The sequence below is a fragment of the Meles meles genome, chromosome 9 (assembly GCF_922984935.1).
Source record: "Meles meles chromosome 9, mMelMel3.1 paternal haplotype, whole genome shotgun sequence".
Lineage (NCBI taxonomy): Eukaryota > Metazoa > Chordata > Mammalia > Carnivora > Mustelidae > Meles > Meles meles.
Genome location: NC_060074.1, coordinates 115,335,409 through 115,351,013, shown reverse-complemented (window position 1 = coordinate 115,351,013; position 15,605 = coordinate 115,335,409). Strand labels below are relative to the sequence as shown.

The window sequence follows — 15,605 nt, the reverse complement described above, 5'->3', positions numbered from 1 at the left end:
ATGTATAGGGGATGTATGATAAGCGCCATAACCATTGTCTGTACAAAGCTCCTTGGGAGTGAGATAGAAACGAATGTCAGTCCTTGGAGTGATATTAGATAAGACTTGCCCCAGAGAAAATGCTTGAGATGAGTCTTCACAAAGTTATTAGGACTTTGACATTTTTTGGAGGCGATTACTCTACTCTGCCTCCCACAAGAATAGAGTCCAGAATTCAATTTAAGGCCAGAGCAGACATCATGGATCCATTGGAAAGCACTGTCTATTCCATAATGATGCTGAGAAAATTGCTTATCTTTACAGAAAAAAATGAAATTGGATTCTAAAGGTTCTGGACCCATTCTCATGTGTGTTCCCATTACCAAGCAATTTCTCAGACACCAGCAAGGTGTCCTGCAATTCAGCTCAATTCTCATACTCACCACCTGGAGATAACTTCAGATCCCACAGGTCAAGGGCTCAGTCCTATACGACCACCCCTGTTCTCCCAGTTCAGGTACTAGTCACAAGCCCCAGGTGTTTCTGATCCACAGGCTATAAATTGAAGGTTCCAATAAAGTCCTGCAATGGGTTCAATTAATTTGCTAGAGCGGCTCACAGACCTCAGAGAAACATTTTATTGACTAGATTACCCGTTTATTACAAAAGGATAGAACTCAGGAACAACCAGATGGAAGAGTTTCCTGGGCGAGGTATACAGGAAGAGTTATGGAGCTTCCATGCCCTATCCCCAAATTTCCATGTGTTCACCAACCAAAAACTTCTCCAAACACTGTCCTTAGGGTTTTTTGGGAGGCTTCATTATGTAGGTGTGATTGACTAAATCATTGGCCACTGCCTATTGATCCAGCCCCTTTCCCCTCCCTAGAAGTAGGTTGGGGGGGCAGCCCCATCTCCGTGTTACCTAGGGGCTTTCCCAAAGCATTCATTAACATAAGAAAAGAAACCTTTATCACTCTTATCATAGGATACACCAGGAGCTCCATGCCTGGAAAGGGTCAAAGTCCAAGTATATAGTTCTTATTAGAAATGATAATACCACAGATTTCAAACTACACAATACACAAAAATCATTCCCAAGTGCAATAAAAACTTAATGTCAAAAGAAAAACTACAAAACCTTGAAAGATAACATAGGAGAGTACCTTTGCAACTTTGAGGTGGGGAAGAATTAATCAGCACGAAAAATATAAACCACACAGGACATGATTGATAAATTTGTCTATATGAAAATTTATCCTGCAAAGGTACATTTCCTTCTCTGCCTGTCCCCCATGCTCAGCTCCTCTTTGCCAGCTGGTGTCTCTCCTTCCAGCTATCCCTGATGGAGTTCTGGACACAGCCCTCCGTGCTGACGAGGCGGGGAGTGAGGAGGACCTGTTTGAGGACATGCACAGCTCCAGCCACCACTACAGCCACCCTGGAGGGGGTGGTGAGCAGCTAGCCATCAATGAGGTAGGGTCAAGGCTGCATGGATGAAGGGATGGGGATGGGACAGATGGCTTGGATGTCAGGGTGAGTCCAGCATTCTCGCACACGCCTAGAAGTCCACACACAGTCTCTGTCTTCCAAGCAGATGGCAGTGGCCCCCAGGTGTTTCAGCCTGTGGCTCTCACTTTAGGATGTGGTGTCCACCAGCAGAGCTTACCCCAATACAGTACGTGCCCCGCTGCCCTCCTGGCCTACAGGGAACCCAAAATAGCAAGCATGACCCAGGTCATACGATGAAAGGGTGCTGGTCTGTCCTTCCCTATAATAGCCCCCATAAGCCATCCTGGATAGAAGAAGCTCTGCTTGGTAGAAGGGAGGCCAGGGCTTTAGCCCCCCTCCCTCCAAGAAGTTGTCTGGGCAGGATGGAAAGCAAGGCAAGTGAAAATTGATTTCTCTCCTATTGACTCCAAAAGCTCAAAGAGCTTTGTGGTTGCTATGACAACTGTGCTCAAGTCTGTTTACTGTTCCTACCTAAACAGAAGAAATTAGTGACATACTTCCTCTAGGTAAAACTGGTTCCCCTATCAAGGAATCCTTTTGCATTCTCGAAGGACAGAGAGATTCTGAGACCTTGACTCCTCTCTTTTTCTCACTTGTACTTTTATTTTCTCCCCGTCTTCTTTTTTACTTAATTTGGCAGGTAGAGGACCCCTAAACATAATGTGGTCTATAACCCACATCCATAACACTGCATTCTGTTCCTGGTCATAAGCTATTGTGTATTTCTGTCTCATCAAAACCAGAATCTGACTACCCAGGATATTGCAACACCTCAGGAGGGGATCAGTTTACAAACAGTGTGAATGAATAAATGGGCTGGTGGGCTTCTCAGAAACCCTCAAGGACTATCCTCATTACCTACTTGACAGATGGGTACAAACTATAGACGGTGGACAAACTCTTCTCTCACGCCCAGATCTGAATAATTTAAAAGTCATTAAATAATGCTTTATTTAGAATCCATGGTGTGTTAAAGAACACATATCCAAGTTAAGTGGACATTTCCAATACATAAAGCCTTTCTTTAAGTACTTCTCATCAGCTATTTTGTTATCTTAAGCAGAATTCACAGATAATGGTTTTGCTTTTCCTTGAAGTCTCAGGCTGCCCTCTTCAGTCTTGGGCCACAGCCCTGGTGGGGAGAAGCATGGTGGAGGGGGTAGAATCTGAGCATTGGGGCCTCCCAGACCTGGATGATAGTTCTTCCCTGCCCAGGGTCAGGTGTGGAGCTCTGAGCAGGTAAGCCCTCTGAACTCTGGTTTACTTAACTGTAAAATAGGATATCTATGAGGTTACCTGAGGACTGACAGAAATAACATAAATGGCATGTGGTGGGTTCTCAGTAAATTTCAAGCAATGCGAAATACATACAGTTTTTAGGGACAAGGTGTGTGGCCATTGGTGTTGCATTGTTAGAATTCTGTGTCTGTTTTTCATAGCTGCGTGTGTCCTACCTGATAGCAAAATTATGGTCTGTCATATCTTGCTGCTGGGGTGGAGGTGCCTTCTGAGGCCCTTGACAAGTTTTTCATTCTTAGATGCTTTGGATGAGGGAAGTCAAGAGCCAGGGCCACTCTAAAAGAACAAATAGGCTCTAGCAGAGGGCATCTTTATGAGGGAAATGAAGGTAATTTAGACTATGAATTGGATAGCATCTATCTTAGCCACCTACAAAATTTGTTTCCTATTCGGTTCAAAGGTCTTTCTTGGTATTTGAGGCTTCTGAGTAGACAGGGTGGTAATGTTGTTTCTTATGTTTAGAGCAGTCAGTTCTTTCCGGGTTACTTGTCTTTCCTGGAGGTGCCTCTGCGAGAAGGACATAGCACATCCCGGAGGAGGGCAACCAGACCGAGGAGCCCTTCTCCAGGGATGCAGCAAGCTCATGCCAGTTGGATGCTGGGCTCCTGACTTGGTTAGTGTCCACCAGGCTACTCACCTTTATGACACCCAGCAGCACTTCTAGATACTTTATGCTGTACTGCCCTCCTAGGGCATAAAAGACGGGGCCTGGGTTTGGAGGCTGACAACCTTGCACTTCCCCTCATCCTGCCAGATGTCAAAGAAAAGTCCAGACTAAAGAATAGTTGTCTTGCTCTAAAATCACACATTCACTTGGATTTTTTGAACACATGTGGATATCATGTTCTAAATTGTGACACTTTCTTGTTTGTGTTGACTTCAGAAGGAGAGACCACATCTCAATTTCCAAGCAGAAGGGAGCTCAAAAACCATTTCGCCCGAAGAGCAGTAGATACAGGGTAGAATAGTGAAGCACTTTTGTATTCCGGGTACAGAAGTGAGCGCATGTGCCCACACCTGCATGCACAAGAAGGTTCTGAGTGTGTTGTGTGGATGTCTATGCTGCATGTATGTGACATATCTACTGAGTACTTAGATCATGTCTGGTAATGTCCCAGGCCCTGGGATACAGGATCGGCAGGGGCCAGCAACACAGGGCATATATGGGAGAAAGCGAGAAAGGACACAGCATTATGCTCATTCTTTATTCCCTGCATCTCACGCAGGCCTTGCGCCTCATGATCGTCTACCCCTGCTATAGGCGTTCCCTTCAGTGCCCAGAAGTATCCCTTTCTTTCTTCAGCATTGTCCCATCTAGTGTGTTGTCCAAATGTTCGAGACCCAGGCCTGGGCCTATCTGCCCGATTCCTCACCCTCTTCCCAGCCTCTCCCTACCTCACAAGGCTCTGAGCCTTTCCTGCTGGGTTGGGCACATATCCCTGCAGTCAGGCCTGACAGTGTCCTTAGCCCAAGCATATTTTCTGGAGTTGAGGGTCGAAAGGAGGAGGTGTCTTGGGAAGACATCATTTTCTTTTCATTTCCACCCAGCTACCCGCCCTCTCCCCACCAAGTTGTGAGATGGGACCAGAAGAGGGGAGAGGACATGGCTCCTGGCTCAGAGGCCTGCGGTCTTCTGATGCCTACTCCACTGCACTATAGGTGACAGTGTCTCCCCTACTGGCCAGGTCACAACGGCATTAAAGGAGGGCACGTGTGGAGCTGGTCTTCCTCCCAGTTCTGCTCACTGCCTGCATGGCTCTGAGGGCCTTGTTGTGTCCAGGTCTACTCCAAGCACCTGTGCATAGGAGTGTTCTGATGTCCCTGCTCTAGGAGGGTATGGGGGGGTCCAGGGACAGTTCCTGGATCCTCCTACTGAGAAGAGATGAAGTTTGAACTAGAGGGCAGACAGATATAAATCTTGTCATCTACCCTGAGGCTTAAAGCATAAAAGGAGCTCTACCAATAATTAGGCCAGCAGAGTAGGTGGGAAGCAGGGTTGTCCTGGCCCACCAGGCCACAGGGTCACCCAAGGATAGAAGACGGTCTTGTCATCCTTAAGGTCCCAGAAATTCTTTGTGGAACATTAAGAGGACACGGGAGGACACCAGGCCAGCTTGTGCCCACCCCATCCATGGAGTTAGTCTGACCTTCTCTGCAGATCTTTCTGTCATCCCCAGAACTTGTGAGCCTGGGTGTCCATCCCAAGGCCTGACCTGGCTCTTGTACCCCCTTCTTGCACCAGCCCGAGAGAAGAGCCTGATACTGGCCGGTGTTCCAGTTACCCCTTTTATGCCCTGTTTTGGGATAATGACTGCCCTTAACTCTCCATGGGGTAGAGTAGTGTCAGCTTGAAGACACCCAGGGCCAGGACTGAAAGTTTCCTAGTGGCCAGCATACCAAGAGCAGCTTTCCTCTTCCCTCCCCAGGACACGGTCCTGGGGGCTTATCCCTCATCTGCCCTTCTTCCTGCCAGTCCTGCTACCCTGGCAGCCTGGGTGGGCCACTCCCTGCTGCCATCTCCACCTACCCTACCCTCCCTGGCTTAGCACCATCTAGCTTGAACCCCTCAAGGGCCAAGGCCTTCACTTTAAAACTTTTCTGGCTTTGTTTTTGGTCATGAAACATACACAAAAAAGATGTTGCCACTGTGTTCCCTGCTATACACCCAGTTCCCCAGGAGTTAAAGTCTGGGTGCCCCCAGGCAGGGCAGAGAGCACCCCTTAGTTCTTGGTCCCAGCCCAGGTTCAGAAATTCTTCTGGCCCAGGCTGGTCAGCTACAGGGGAGATCTGACTCCAGAACTGGGCCTTGGATGAAGCCTTAAAGTATGGTCCTCGGGCCAGTCCAGCAGCAGGTAGTACAATAGACCCACAGCACTCAGCATGCACTGACCCGTGGAGTCCCAGAACTTCCTTCTGTCCCTTCTTCCCTGGTGTTCAATGGTTCTATAACTACAGGGGCACAACAGAACATCTGGCCCAAAGTCAGGGCTTCTGAGATGCCCCCTACCAAAGGGCATGTCACACAGTCTTACCACAGGAGCCCTGGGATTTGGGGTGGCAGGGAGCCTTTGATGCCTTCTCTTCCCCCACAATCCTCCTGAGAGCCTGAGGGAGCAAATCTTGAGCCTAGTTTCCTGAAGAACTGAAGAGATAAAGAAAGAAAATTTTCCCCCCGACAACCAGACAGATGGGACCAGGCTGAACCATCTGAGGCAGGCAGCCAGCCTCTCTGGACATAATCCTGAACAACTCCTGGTACACACATACTAGCATCTGCTTAGGGTGTTCAGCAGGATGGGAGGGTCCTCAGTGCACTCATCTGTACTCACTCACATGCATGTGGTACTGACCCACACGTAGAGACCTGAACATACAGAAACAAAGTCACCCACATGTGAACACCCACCTCTGCACATATTCCATCACTCCTACCTCCATGGAACCTGGAAATCTCTACTCACTTCTGACCTGTTTTTAAGTCTCCTCAGCCCCCACAGCTGCACCCCTCTGATGGCATGGTGACTGTGACAGAGCTTGCTGTTGTAGATGGACTGACAGACACCTGCACATGACACCTACAATGTTAAGTTTGCAGCCTCTGTCAGGAAGAAAGTGTAAACTCCTGCATAGTTGACATAAGGTTTTGTTTTGTTTTACGAAATCATTTATTTTAGAGAGAGAGTGTGTGTGTGTACCAGTGGAGGGAGGAGCAAAGGGAGAAGCAGACTCCCCACTGAGCAGGGAGTGTGATGTGGGGCTACATCCCAGAACGCTGGGATCATGACCTGAGACGAAGGTAGACGTCCAACCAACTGGGAGCCACCCAAGCACCCCGACATAGGGTTTTTTAAAAAAGCTGTTGAGCCACATGCAGAAGAATGAAACTGGGCCCTTACCTCACAAGATACATAAAAAGCAACTCAAAATGGATTAAAGACTTAAACCAAAAACTTGAAACCATAAAGCTACTAGAAGTAAACAGGGGAAAGCTTCTTGACACTGGTCTGGGCAATGGTTTTTTGGGTATGATACCAAAAACACAGGTAACAAAAACAAAAATAGGTAAGTGGGACTACACTAAACTCTAAGCTTCTGTACAGTGAAGGAAACTGTCAACAGAGTGAAAAGGCAGTCTGTGGAATGGGAGAATATATTTGCAAACATGTACCTGAAAAAGGATTAATATCCAAAATATATAAATAACTCATGTAACTGAATAGTAGAAAAAACAAATAACTCATTTTAAAAATGGACAAAGGGCCTGAATAGACATTTCTCCAAAGAAGATACACAAACGGCCAATAGATATATGGACAGATACATGGAACATCATTAATCATCAGGGAAGTGCAAATCAAAACCACAATGAAATATCACTTTACATCTCTTAGAATGCCTATTATTAAAAAGACAAAAGACAAGTGTTGGTGACAATGTAGATAAAAGGAAACTTATAAACTGTTGGTGGGGATATAGACTGGTACAGCCAGTATGGAAAACAGTATGGAAGTTCCTCAAAATATTTGAAATAGAATTATTACTTAATCCAGCAATCCTATTTCTGGACATTCCAAAAGAAAATGAGATCAGATCTCAAAGAGACACCTGCATTCCCATCTTCATTGCAGCATTATTCACAGTAGTAAAGACAAGGAAGTAACCTAAGTGCCCACTGACAGATGAATGGACAAGGAAAATGTGGTATATATACTATGAAATATTATTCAGCCTTAAAAAAGGAAAGTCCACCATTTGTGATGACATGGATGAACGTGGAGGATATTATGCTAAGTGAAATAAGCCAGACACAGACAAAAAAATGGATGATCTTACTTATATATGTAATCTAAAAGTCAAACTCATAGAAGCAGAGAGAAGAACGATGATTGCCTGGAGTTGGGGGAGGGAGCAAGGGGGAAATGTCAGACAAAGGGATACAAAGTGTGTGTGAGATGAGTAAGTTCTGGAGATCTAAGGTGCAACATGGTGATCATAGTTAACAATACGTTGTGCACTTTAAATTTGCTAAGAGGATATTTCTTAAGAGTTGTCACCGCACATAGGGACACCTCGGTGGCTCAGTCCGTTAAACGGCTGCCTTCAGCTCAGGTCATGATCCCAGGGTCCCAGGATGGAGTCCCGCATCAGGCTCCTTGCTGCGCGGGGAGTCTGCTTCTCCCTCTGCCTCTGCCTGCAGCTCCCCCTGCTTGCTCTCTGTCTCTTTCTCCCTTTATCTCTGAAAAATAAATAAACTTAAAAAAAAGTTGTCACCACACATAGGCATGCAAATGGTGTGTGAGGTGATAGATATGGTAATTAGCCTGATTGTGGTGATTATTTCACAATGTATACCTCTTTCAAAATACCAAGTTGTACACTTTAAATATATACAATTTGTATTTATCACTTACACCTCAATAAATCTGAGAGGAGATGACTAGCAGCTGAAGAAGCCAACTGCTTTCCCAAAGGAACAAAATGCTGCTCTGATGGGTCAGTAAGGAGAGGTCCTGAGTCAGGGCCTCAAGGGAGCATCTCAGTGTGGATGACCTTAGTCTGCCCAGAGTTCAAATCCTGATTCCACCATCCATGTATACCCATGAGATTTTATGAGTGAGCAAATTACCTGACCTTTTGGAGCCGCATTTACTCCTCTGAAGTGGAGGCCAAGATAGTTCTTGATGTTAGGAATCAGAACCCCTGTCTGGTCCCCACAGCTGAGATGCCTCAATATGGACGAACTCCCACAGCACCCCCGAGCGCCCCTGCCCCCCGCCCTCCCCAACGCCACCGCGGTCCTCTGCGTCTGGCCGGCCGAGGGCCAGAACCATCTAGTGGGCCTTGAGAGGTTCCCCAGACTCGCAGCCCAGGAAGCGCCCAGGGCGGAGCGCCGCGCAAACCCCAGCCTCCTTACCCCTCCCGCCCCGGCTCCCCCGCCCCTGCGGTCGCTCCGTGGCTGTGGCTGCGGGGCCTGAGAGACGCGGCGCTCCCTACGCCGGCTGAGCCGGAGGAGCCGTGGGCCCGGGGAGCGCAGGCGGCTCCGCCCCCTCCGGGAGCTCCCGGCTGCCTTGCTCCCGCCCTATCGCAGCGGGACCTCCGGGCCGCCGGGAGCGCGGAGGCCGGGCGCCATGGCCAGGGCCCCGCAGTCCCGGCGACGCCCGGCGGCGCCCGGGAGCGCCCTGCGCGCCTTGCTGCGCTGCAACCTGCCCCCCGGCGCCCAGCGCGTGGTGGTCTTCGCCGTGCTGGCGCTCCTGGTCCTCATCAACGTCGTACTGATCTTCCTGCTGGCCTTCCGCTGACCGCCTGGGCAGGGCGCCGCGGGGAACCGCGCAGGGTGAGTGGCGCCAGCGTTGGGCTCCTTCGGCAGCCGCGGGTCTTGTCTTTCAGCCCTGTCCTCGGTGCCCGCCGAGGCTCCCAGCCCGCGGTGGCCCGAGGTGCGGCGACTGGCCCCGTCTTGCCCCCGTGAGTCCACCAGGGGAGGCCTTCCCTGCCAGCCCCGGGTGCCAAGGCCTGGTCTGTGTGCGCGCCCCGCGGGGGATGCGACCCTGCAGGTGATTCAGGGGCGTAATGGCACTGGTGCCACGGGTTCTTTCCATCTATCCTTTGTACGTGTGTGCGTGTGTCTAAAATGGCGCATCTCTATGTGAAACTGAGGACGCGGATGCAGCTGTGGCCACGGCTGTGTACGGTTGTCTGGGAATTGTACATAGGATTGCTTTGTGAGCGGAACTGGACCTGCGTTTCTGTGTGGGTTGAACAATGTCTAGGAAGTGAGTGGGCTCCTCTTCACATGTTATCTGCCCTTGCTTTTCCTATTTTAGGTGTCAGTGGTCTCAGCCAACCTGTCCCCACTTCAGGTAGAGCCCCTCCTGCATCCCCTCAAAGGTGGGCATTCTGAGTACTCCCTAGCCCTTGCTGTACAGGGACCCAAAGTAGCTGAGCCACATTCTTTCCCAGACTGTCTGATTGGAATCCTCCTTTAGTCTGCATATGTGAGAGAGGAGGAGATGGGGCAGGGTGAGAAACATACTGGGTGGTCATCAGGGGGAGCTTTGAGGCAAAGCCTGGCTTCTTGAAGCCTGTCAGAATCTCTGGGGTACAGGAGTGGATCCTGCCCCCTGTCCCTCCACAGGACAGTTCCCCCAGCTGGCCTCCACATAAATATTCCATGTCTCAGAGCCAGCTTCTTCTCCCCACTGCCAGGCCAAAAAAGAGCCTGCAACCCTTGCAGCTCAGCCTGCTGGACTTGAATCTGGGCTTCCATGCAGCTACACCTCAGACAGGGAGCATCAGGAAGGACCTCTGCCCAGAAACCATGCAGTGTGGGCTCTGGTGGCCTGTGAGCTGTCCTGGAATTAGAACGTATCTCTGACCTCTTGGGGCTACATTTTTATCTTGGTGACATGGCTTAAATGGTTAATGTCCTCACTCTAACTTGACAGAATGCCTCACATTTGTAGATCTAGAGGAGCTTTGTGGCCCAGGGAGAGCACATCGTTACTCTGGGCATTGGTCAGGACCAAAGCACAGGGAGATCGGGGGAATTACTCATGGCTGTGTGTCTGTCAAGTACCTCCTGTGCACAGCAAGGTACTGGGACAAGGAAGTGACCAAGGTGACCACCCCCACCACCACCAAGGACTTCTAGATGATTGGACAATGCAGGTGTAGGGGCTTGTCCATAAAGGTTTCAGGAAACATTGTCTCTCTGGGAAGCCCTACCTCTGTCCCATACCTAGAGCCCTTCTCCTGCAGCTATATAGGAAACCACCCGTGTAGGATCTGCACCTCTCTGCAAGGGCTGGCAGAGGAACGCAGCAGGAGGAAGCACTGGCCCATATAAAAGTGGCTTTTTCTCAGGGCTCATTTGAGAGAACCCAGGGTTAGGAAGAGACACTGACCTGGTTAATATTAGTAGGGAACAATCTTTGCAGGGAAATGGTGGGAAGCTGAGCTGTGTGGAGTATGTCTGCATTATGTTTTCCCCGCCTGGGCTCCAGGACTGAAAGGCAGCTTCCATGCTGTCCTGGAGGCCTGCATGGGCACCTGGTGTAAACTGAGGATGGACAGCATTCACCTGCAGTGTTCTCAGGAGATCAAAGTGGAGCGTCCCATGAAGCGACTGTATAAATGTGTTTTGGCAGGTGCATGTCGAGGTGTGTACAGGAAGAGGGAGTCTCAGGACACTCACCTCTCAAGGATCAAAACTACCCAAATACCCTGTAGTCACACATTTCCTCCATTGTGATGCATACACTTCCCTGAGGTCATACACACCCTCTGTCCTTATCCTTACGCTCACCCTTGCTCACACACATCTTCTGTCCTGATGCATCTGCTCACCTGTGATCACTGTCCCTGAAAGAGGACATTCACCTGCAGACCTCATTCTCATTGGCTCACCCACACCACCCTTGAGTACACTGCTTCTTTCTTGTCTTCAGGCAAGATCCTTCACGAGTAGGGGTGGTAGCCTGCTCATGTGGAGTGTGCCAGCTCTGGGATACTTAGTCCAGTGCCTGCTCGCTAGGTACATCAGGCACTTTCATGTGGCCTCCCTGAGTCCTCTTGTCTCATCTCGTTCATATTGCAGCCAGGAGGTCTTGATCCTGGGGACCAGGCCTTCCTGCAGAAGAGGACATACCTGTAGTAGGTCTTTTTAGCTGGGGTGAGTTCAATGGTCCCTCGAGGAGGCATGCAGCCCCCCAGGAATAACCCAGTGCTTGGTGCCCAGGGTCCCTGTGTGGGCATCAGGAATCTGCAGCCCCCAAATGGCTGTTGCATGGGAGAGTAGGTCTACAGGTTGGCTGTGGATCATTCAGGGGAGTGGTTTCTTCAGGGTTTAGAGCAGGTTTCATCCCCAGAAAACATGAACTGGAGGTTTCTGAATGTGCTTGCTAAGGCCCTACCCTGGAGGAAGGTTCCAACCTGAGTGGGCTCTGGTACCCAGGTGACTTATCCCATCCTTCACCCTGCCCATTCAGGGCCTAGAGGAGACCCCCTAGCTACTGGAGTTCTCAGGTGAAGACTCAGACAGTCTGGTTGCCGCTCTGGATCCCATTTCAGTCTAAGAAAAAGCACATACACTGAGCTGGGAGCACCCAGAGAAGGCACCACTGGACCTGAAGCCAAGGAAGGATTCACACTCACGAGTAGGGGTAGAGGCAAGCAGCTCAGAGGAAGAGATAGTTGGTGCAGAGAGCCTGACTGGTGATGCTCTGAGGCCTTAATTGCCAAAGAGGCACCCTGCAGAGCCAACACTTGGTCCTACCAGAGAGGGGCATGTATCTCATCTCTTGTATAGCCCCCAACCTACCCCTCCCTCTTGTCCTAAGCCCCAGGGCCATTCATTATTCATGGAGCAGAAACTGAGCCCATGTTATAGGAAAGCAGGCATCAGCCCAACAGGAAATGGGGCTCTAAGCACAAGAGCTGCCTGGTCAGGGGGAGGGAGGGAGTCCCATCTCCCTGCCTCTCAGGGCAAGGGAGCATTCCTACTGATTTGAGGTCCATGACCATGTGGGAGGAAGGAAACACACTAAATTATTTCAGCAGAGAGAAGTCAAAGAATTGTGAGCCCCATAAAGAGTGCCTGATTCCATTACCAAGTACATAAGAACAATCCTGAAGTATCTGTTACAGAAATAGCAGCTTCAAGATGTACCTACCTCCCCTAGACCTAGGGAATAAAGGAAAGAGGTTGAAATAATTAAAGATGAGGATTCCATGGGCCTGGGACCTAATCGGTGCTGCTCAGCTAGTGCGGGGGGCTGAGGGAGGATGGCAAGGGAGGGCCATGAGACTGGTTCCATAAATGTTCAAAAACCACTGCAAAGCAGATCCAGCTACTGTGACGGCTGGGTCCCCGTGCACCTGAGGAGAGTGGCACTGCCGCTTGCCAGGTGACCTCACACAATACAAGTCCACAAGAAGCCAGCAGGAGGGAATAAGCTCCTTCTCTCTCCAGCCTTGTGGTCTCCCTCCAGACCACATTAGGAGAACCTGATGTGAGCAGAGATGGTGAATGAAGCCGACAGTTATAATTAAATCACCGGTCTAGTGGAGTGGGTGACGGCTGTGCCCTATGCAGGGGAGCGAGCAACACACTTGCTTCTCAGATTTGGTGGCTCACCAGGATTCTGGTGGTCAGATTCACTTCAGGCTTCATCATGAGCCCTGCCAGTCTAGACATGCCCAAGGCATAGTCCTGTCCCCTGAAGAACAACTGGCTCAGAGGGAGCCTCTGTTCACTCCTCTGTAACCTGAGTCAGGATCTCCTCTTTGCAGGGCTGCTGAGGGATGGAGGGCAGAGGGCGGAAACACCCTTCCCCATGAAGAGGTCCATGACAGCCCTCCCACTGATCTGCTATCTGTGTCTCTCTCCACAGCTCATCAGTGATGGCAGTGTGGTCTGTGCTGAGGCACTCTGGGACCATGTCACCATGGATGACCAGGAACTGGGCTTCAAAGCTGGGGATGTCATCGAAGTAATGGATGCTACCAACAGAGAGTGGTGGTGGGGTCGTGTTGCTGACGGCGAGGGCTGGTTTCCAGCCAGCTTTGTGCGGGTATGGCACCAGCCTGTGCTGCTCCTATGCCCATAAGGAGCCAACTGGCTCTGTTCAGAAGTGCAGACCTGAAACTGCTCTGGGTTCCAAGGTCCTGGGCATGGACTTACCCCACCCCTGCCTCCCCCCACCCTCAGGGCTGTGCTGAGACTGCAAGGCTATGGGTTGGGGTGGGGAGTGAGGTGTCAAGAAGGCCAGCCACAGTGTGACACAGGCTTCCTCCTACGGCAGAGCCATCACCAAATCCTGCCTGCTCCCTGCCTGAAGGCATTGAGGAGTTCCCTCAATGTCAGAAAGGAATGGGTCAGAAATGATGGTGTGTGGATTCCTCCAGGGGGAATCTGCATGTTAGAATTCCATCACCACAGACAACTCAACACCAGGCATTTACTAAATCCCGTGCAGAAAATTTGGGTGGGCATCTCAGTTAACAACTTTCACAATGCCCTGGGATCTGGGAAAAGCTACTTACAGCTGAGAAAATTGATGCATGGACGAATTAAGTCTTTAGCACAAGAGACCACAGGAAGGGGACCCAGAGCCTACCTGGGGCAGCCTTTGGTCTCCAAGGAAGGAATCATGGTGCCCTCTCAAAGGCCAGGTGGAGGGCAGTGGAGAGGAGATATCCCAGACCTTGGGGTTCACTGCTTCTCCTGCCCCAAACCCTGTGGATAAACTGCCCACTCTCCACTTCTAACCTGCCCTACTTACAGGTCGGAAAGCCAGAAAGGCCCCAGCACCCATCCACTTCCGTCACAGCCCCTAAAGGGTCGGCCCCTTGTGAGCAGGCACTAGTTCCAAGCCCGGAGAGAATGAGCATGTGATCCGCTCCCCGCGCCGAGCCCAGAAACAGCAGAGGAGGGAGAGGAGAAGGGGGAGCGGGTGCGGTCTCGGGCGTTGGGGGATGAAAGGCTGGTGGGTCGACGCGTCTTCTGAGCCTCAGCTCCCCGCTGCCGCCGCGTGCGGGTCGCAGGGGCTGACCCCGGCAGGGTGCTGACCCCGGCAGGGTGCTGACCCCGGCAGGGTGCTGACCCCGGCAGGGTGCTGACCCCGGCAGGGGCTGACCCCGGCAGGGTGCTGACCCCGGCAGGGGCTGACCCCCGGCAGGGTGCTGACCCCGGCAGGGTGCTGACCCCGGCAGGGGCTGACCCCGGCAGGGTGCTGACCCCGGCAGGGTGCTGACCCCGGCAGGGTGCTGACCCCGGCAGGGTGCTGACCCCGGCAGGGGCTGACCCCGGCAGGGGCTGAGCGGAGCGGGCGCTGACTCGCCGCGCGCTGCCTGTAGCTGCGGGTGAACCAGGACGAGCCCGCCGACGAGGAGGCTTTGCGGGCCGGAGACGGCGGGGCCGAGGATGGAGGGGCCGAGGCGCAGAGCAGCAAGGACCAGATGCGGACCAACGTCATCCATGAGATCCTCAGCACCGAGCGGGACTACATCAAGCACCTGCGCGACATCTGCGAGGTGAGGCCCGGCGCGGGCGCGGCTGTTGGCGTGGGCGGGTCCGGACAGGCCTGACGGGTCGCCGGCCGCAGGGCTACATCAGGCAGTGTCGCAGGCGCGCCGACATGTTCAGCGAGGAGCAGCTGCGCACCATCTTCGGGAACATTGAGGACATCTACCGGTGCCAGAAGGCGTTCGTGAAGGCGCTGGAGCAGAGGTTGAACAGGGCGCGCCCCCACCTGAGCGAACTGGGAGCCTGCTTCCTGGAGCACGTGAGCGCGCCCGCCCTGGACACGCTGCTGCCCAGGACCCACTCGCCCGGTCTCCCCACTAGGCAGGCCCCCTGCCCTGCCCATCTCTGCTGGGGGTACACGGCCCACTACACACACACCCTGGCCCCAGCACAAAGCCTCCCTTTGCCCTTGTCTCCCATGCCTGCCTCCTCTCAGAAGTCCAACCTTCAGGCTAAAGCCCAGGAAACCTGCTGCTCTTTTCCCAGAAGCTTCCAGGCCTCACACACTTAACTGCCCAACAGCCCTCGCGCTCCCACAGTTTTCGCAGCGTCTGTCCTTGTTTGGAAGGCAGACCAAGTCAGAGAAGGCTCCCTGGAGCAGGGTTGCCTGGGCAGCTGTCTGAAAAGATCTGCTTGGGCTAGAGTAAGTAGAAGACAGAGCTGGGCTGGGCCACCTCTTGAGCATCTTCAGAGCTGTTCGTAACAGATTCTGGGCTTCCTCACACAGCGAGAAAACTGTAATTTGTGGAATGTACAGTGCTTCCACTCTAAATGCCAGCTGGCATTTAGCCAA

At 51.8% G+C, this 15,605-nt stretch overlaps 1 protein-coding gene across 1 annotated transcript in view; it reads left to right on the top strand.

The window, feature by feature from the left end:
* ARHGEF4 (Rho guanine nucleotide exchange factor 4) overlaps positions 1-15,605 on the top strand; it is a 243,333-nt gene that overhangs the window by 221,362 nt on the left and 6,366 nt on the right. The window contains 4 exon segments of the mRNA XM_046018460.1: positions 1,316-1,455; positions 13,179-13,358; positions 14,644-14,820; positions 14,892-15,071. Of these exon segments, the coding sequence (XP_045874416.1) occupies positions 1,316-1,455; positions 13,179-13,358; positions 14,644-14,820; positions 14,892-15,071 (677 nt within the window).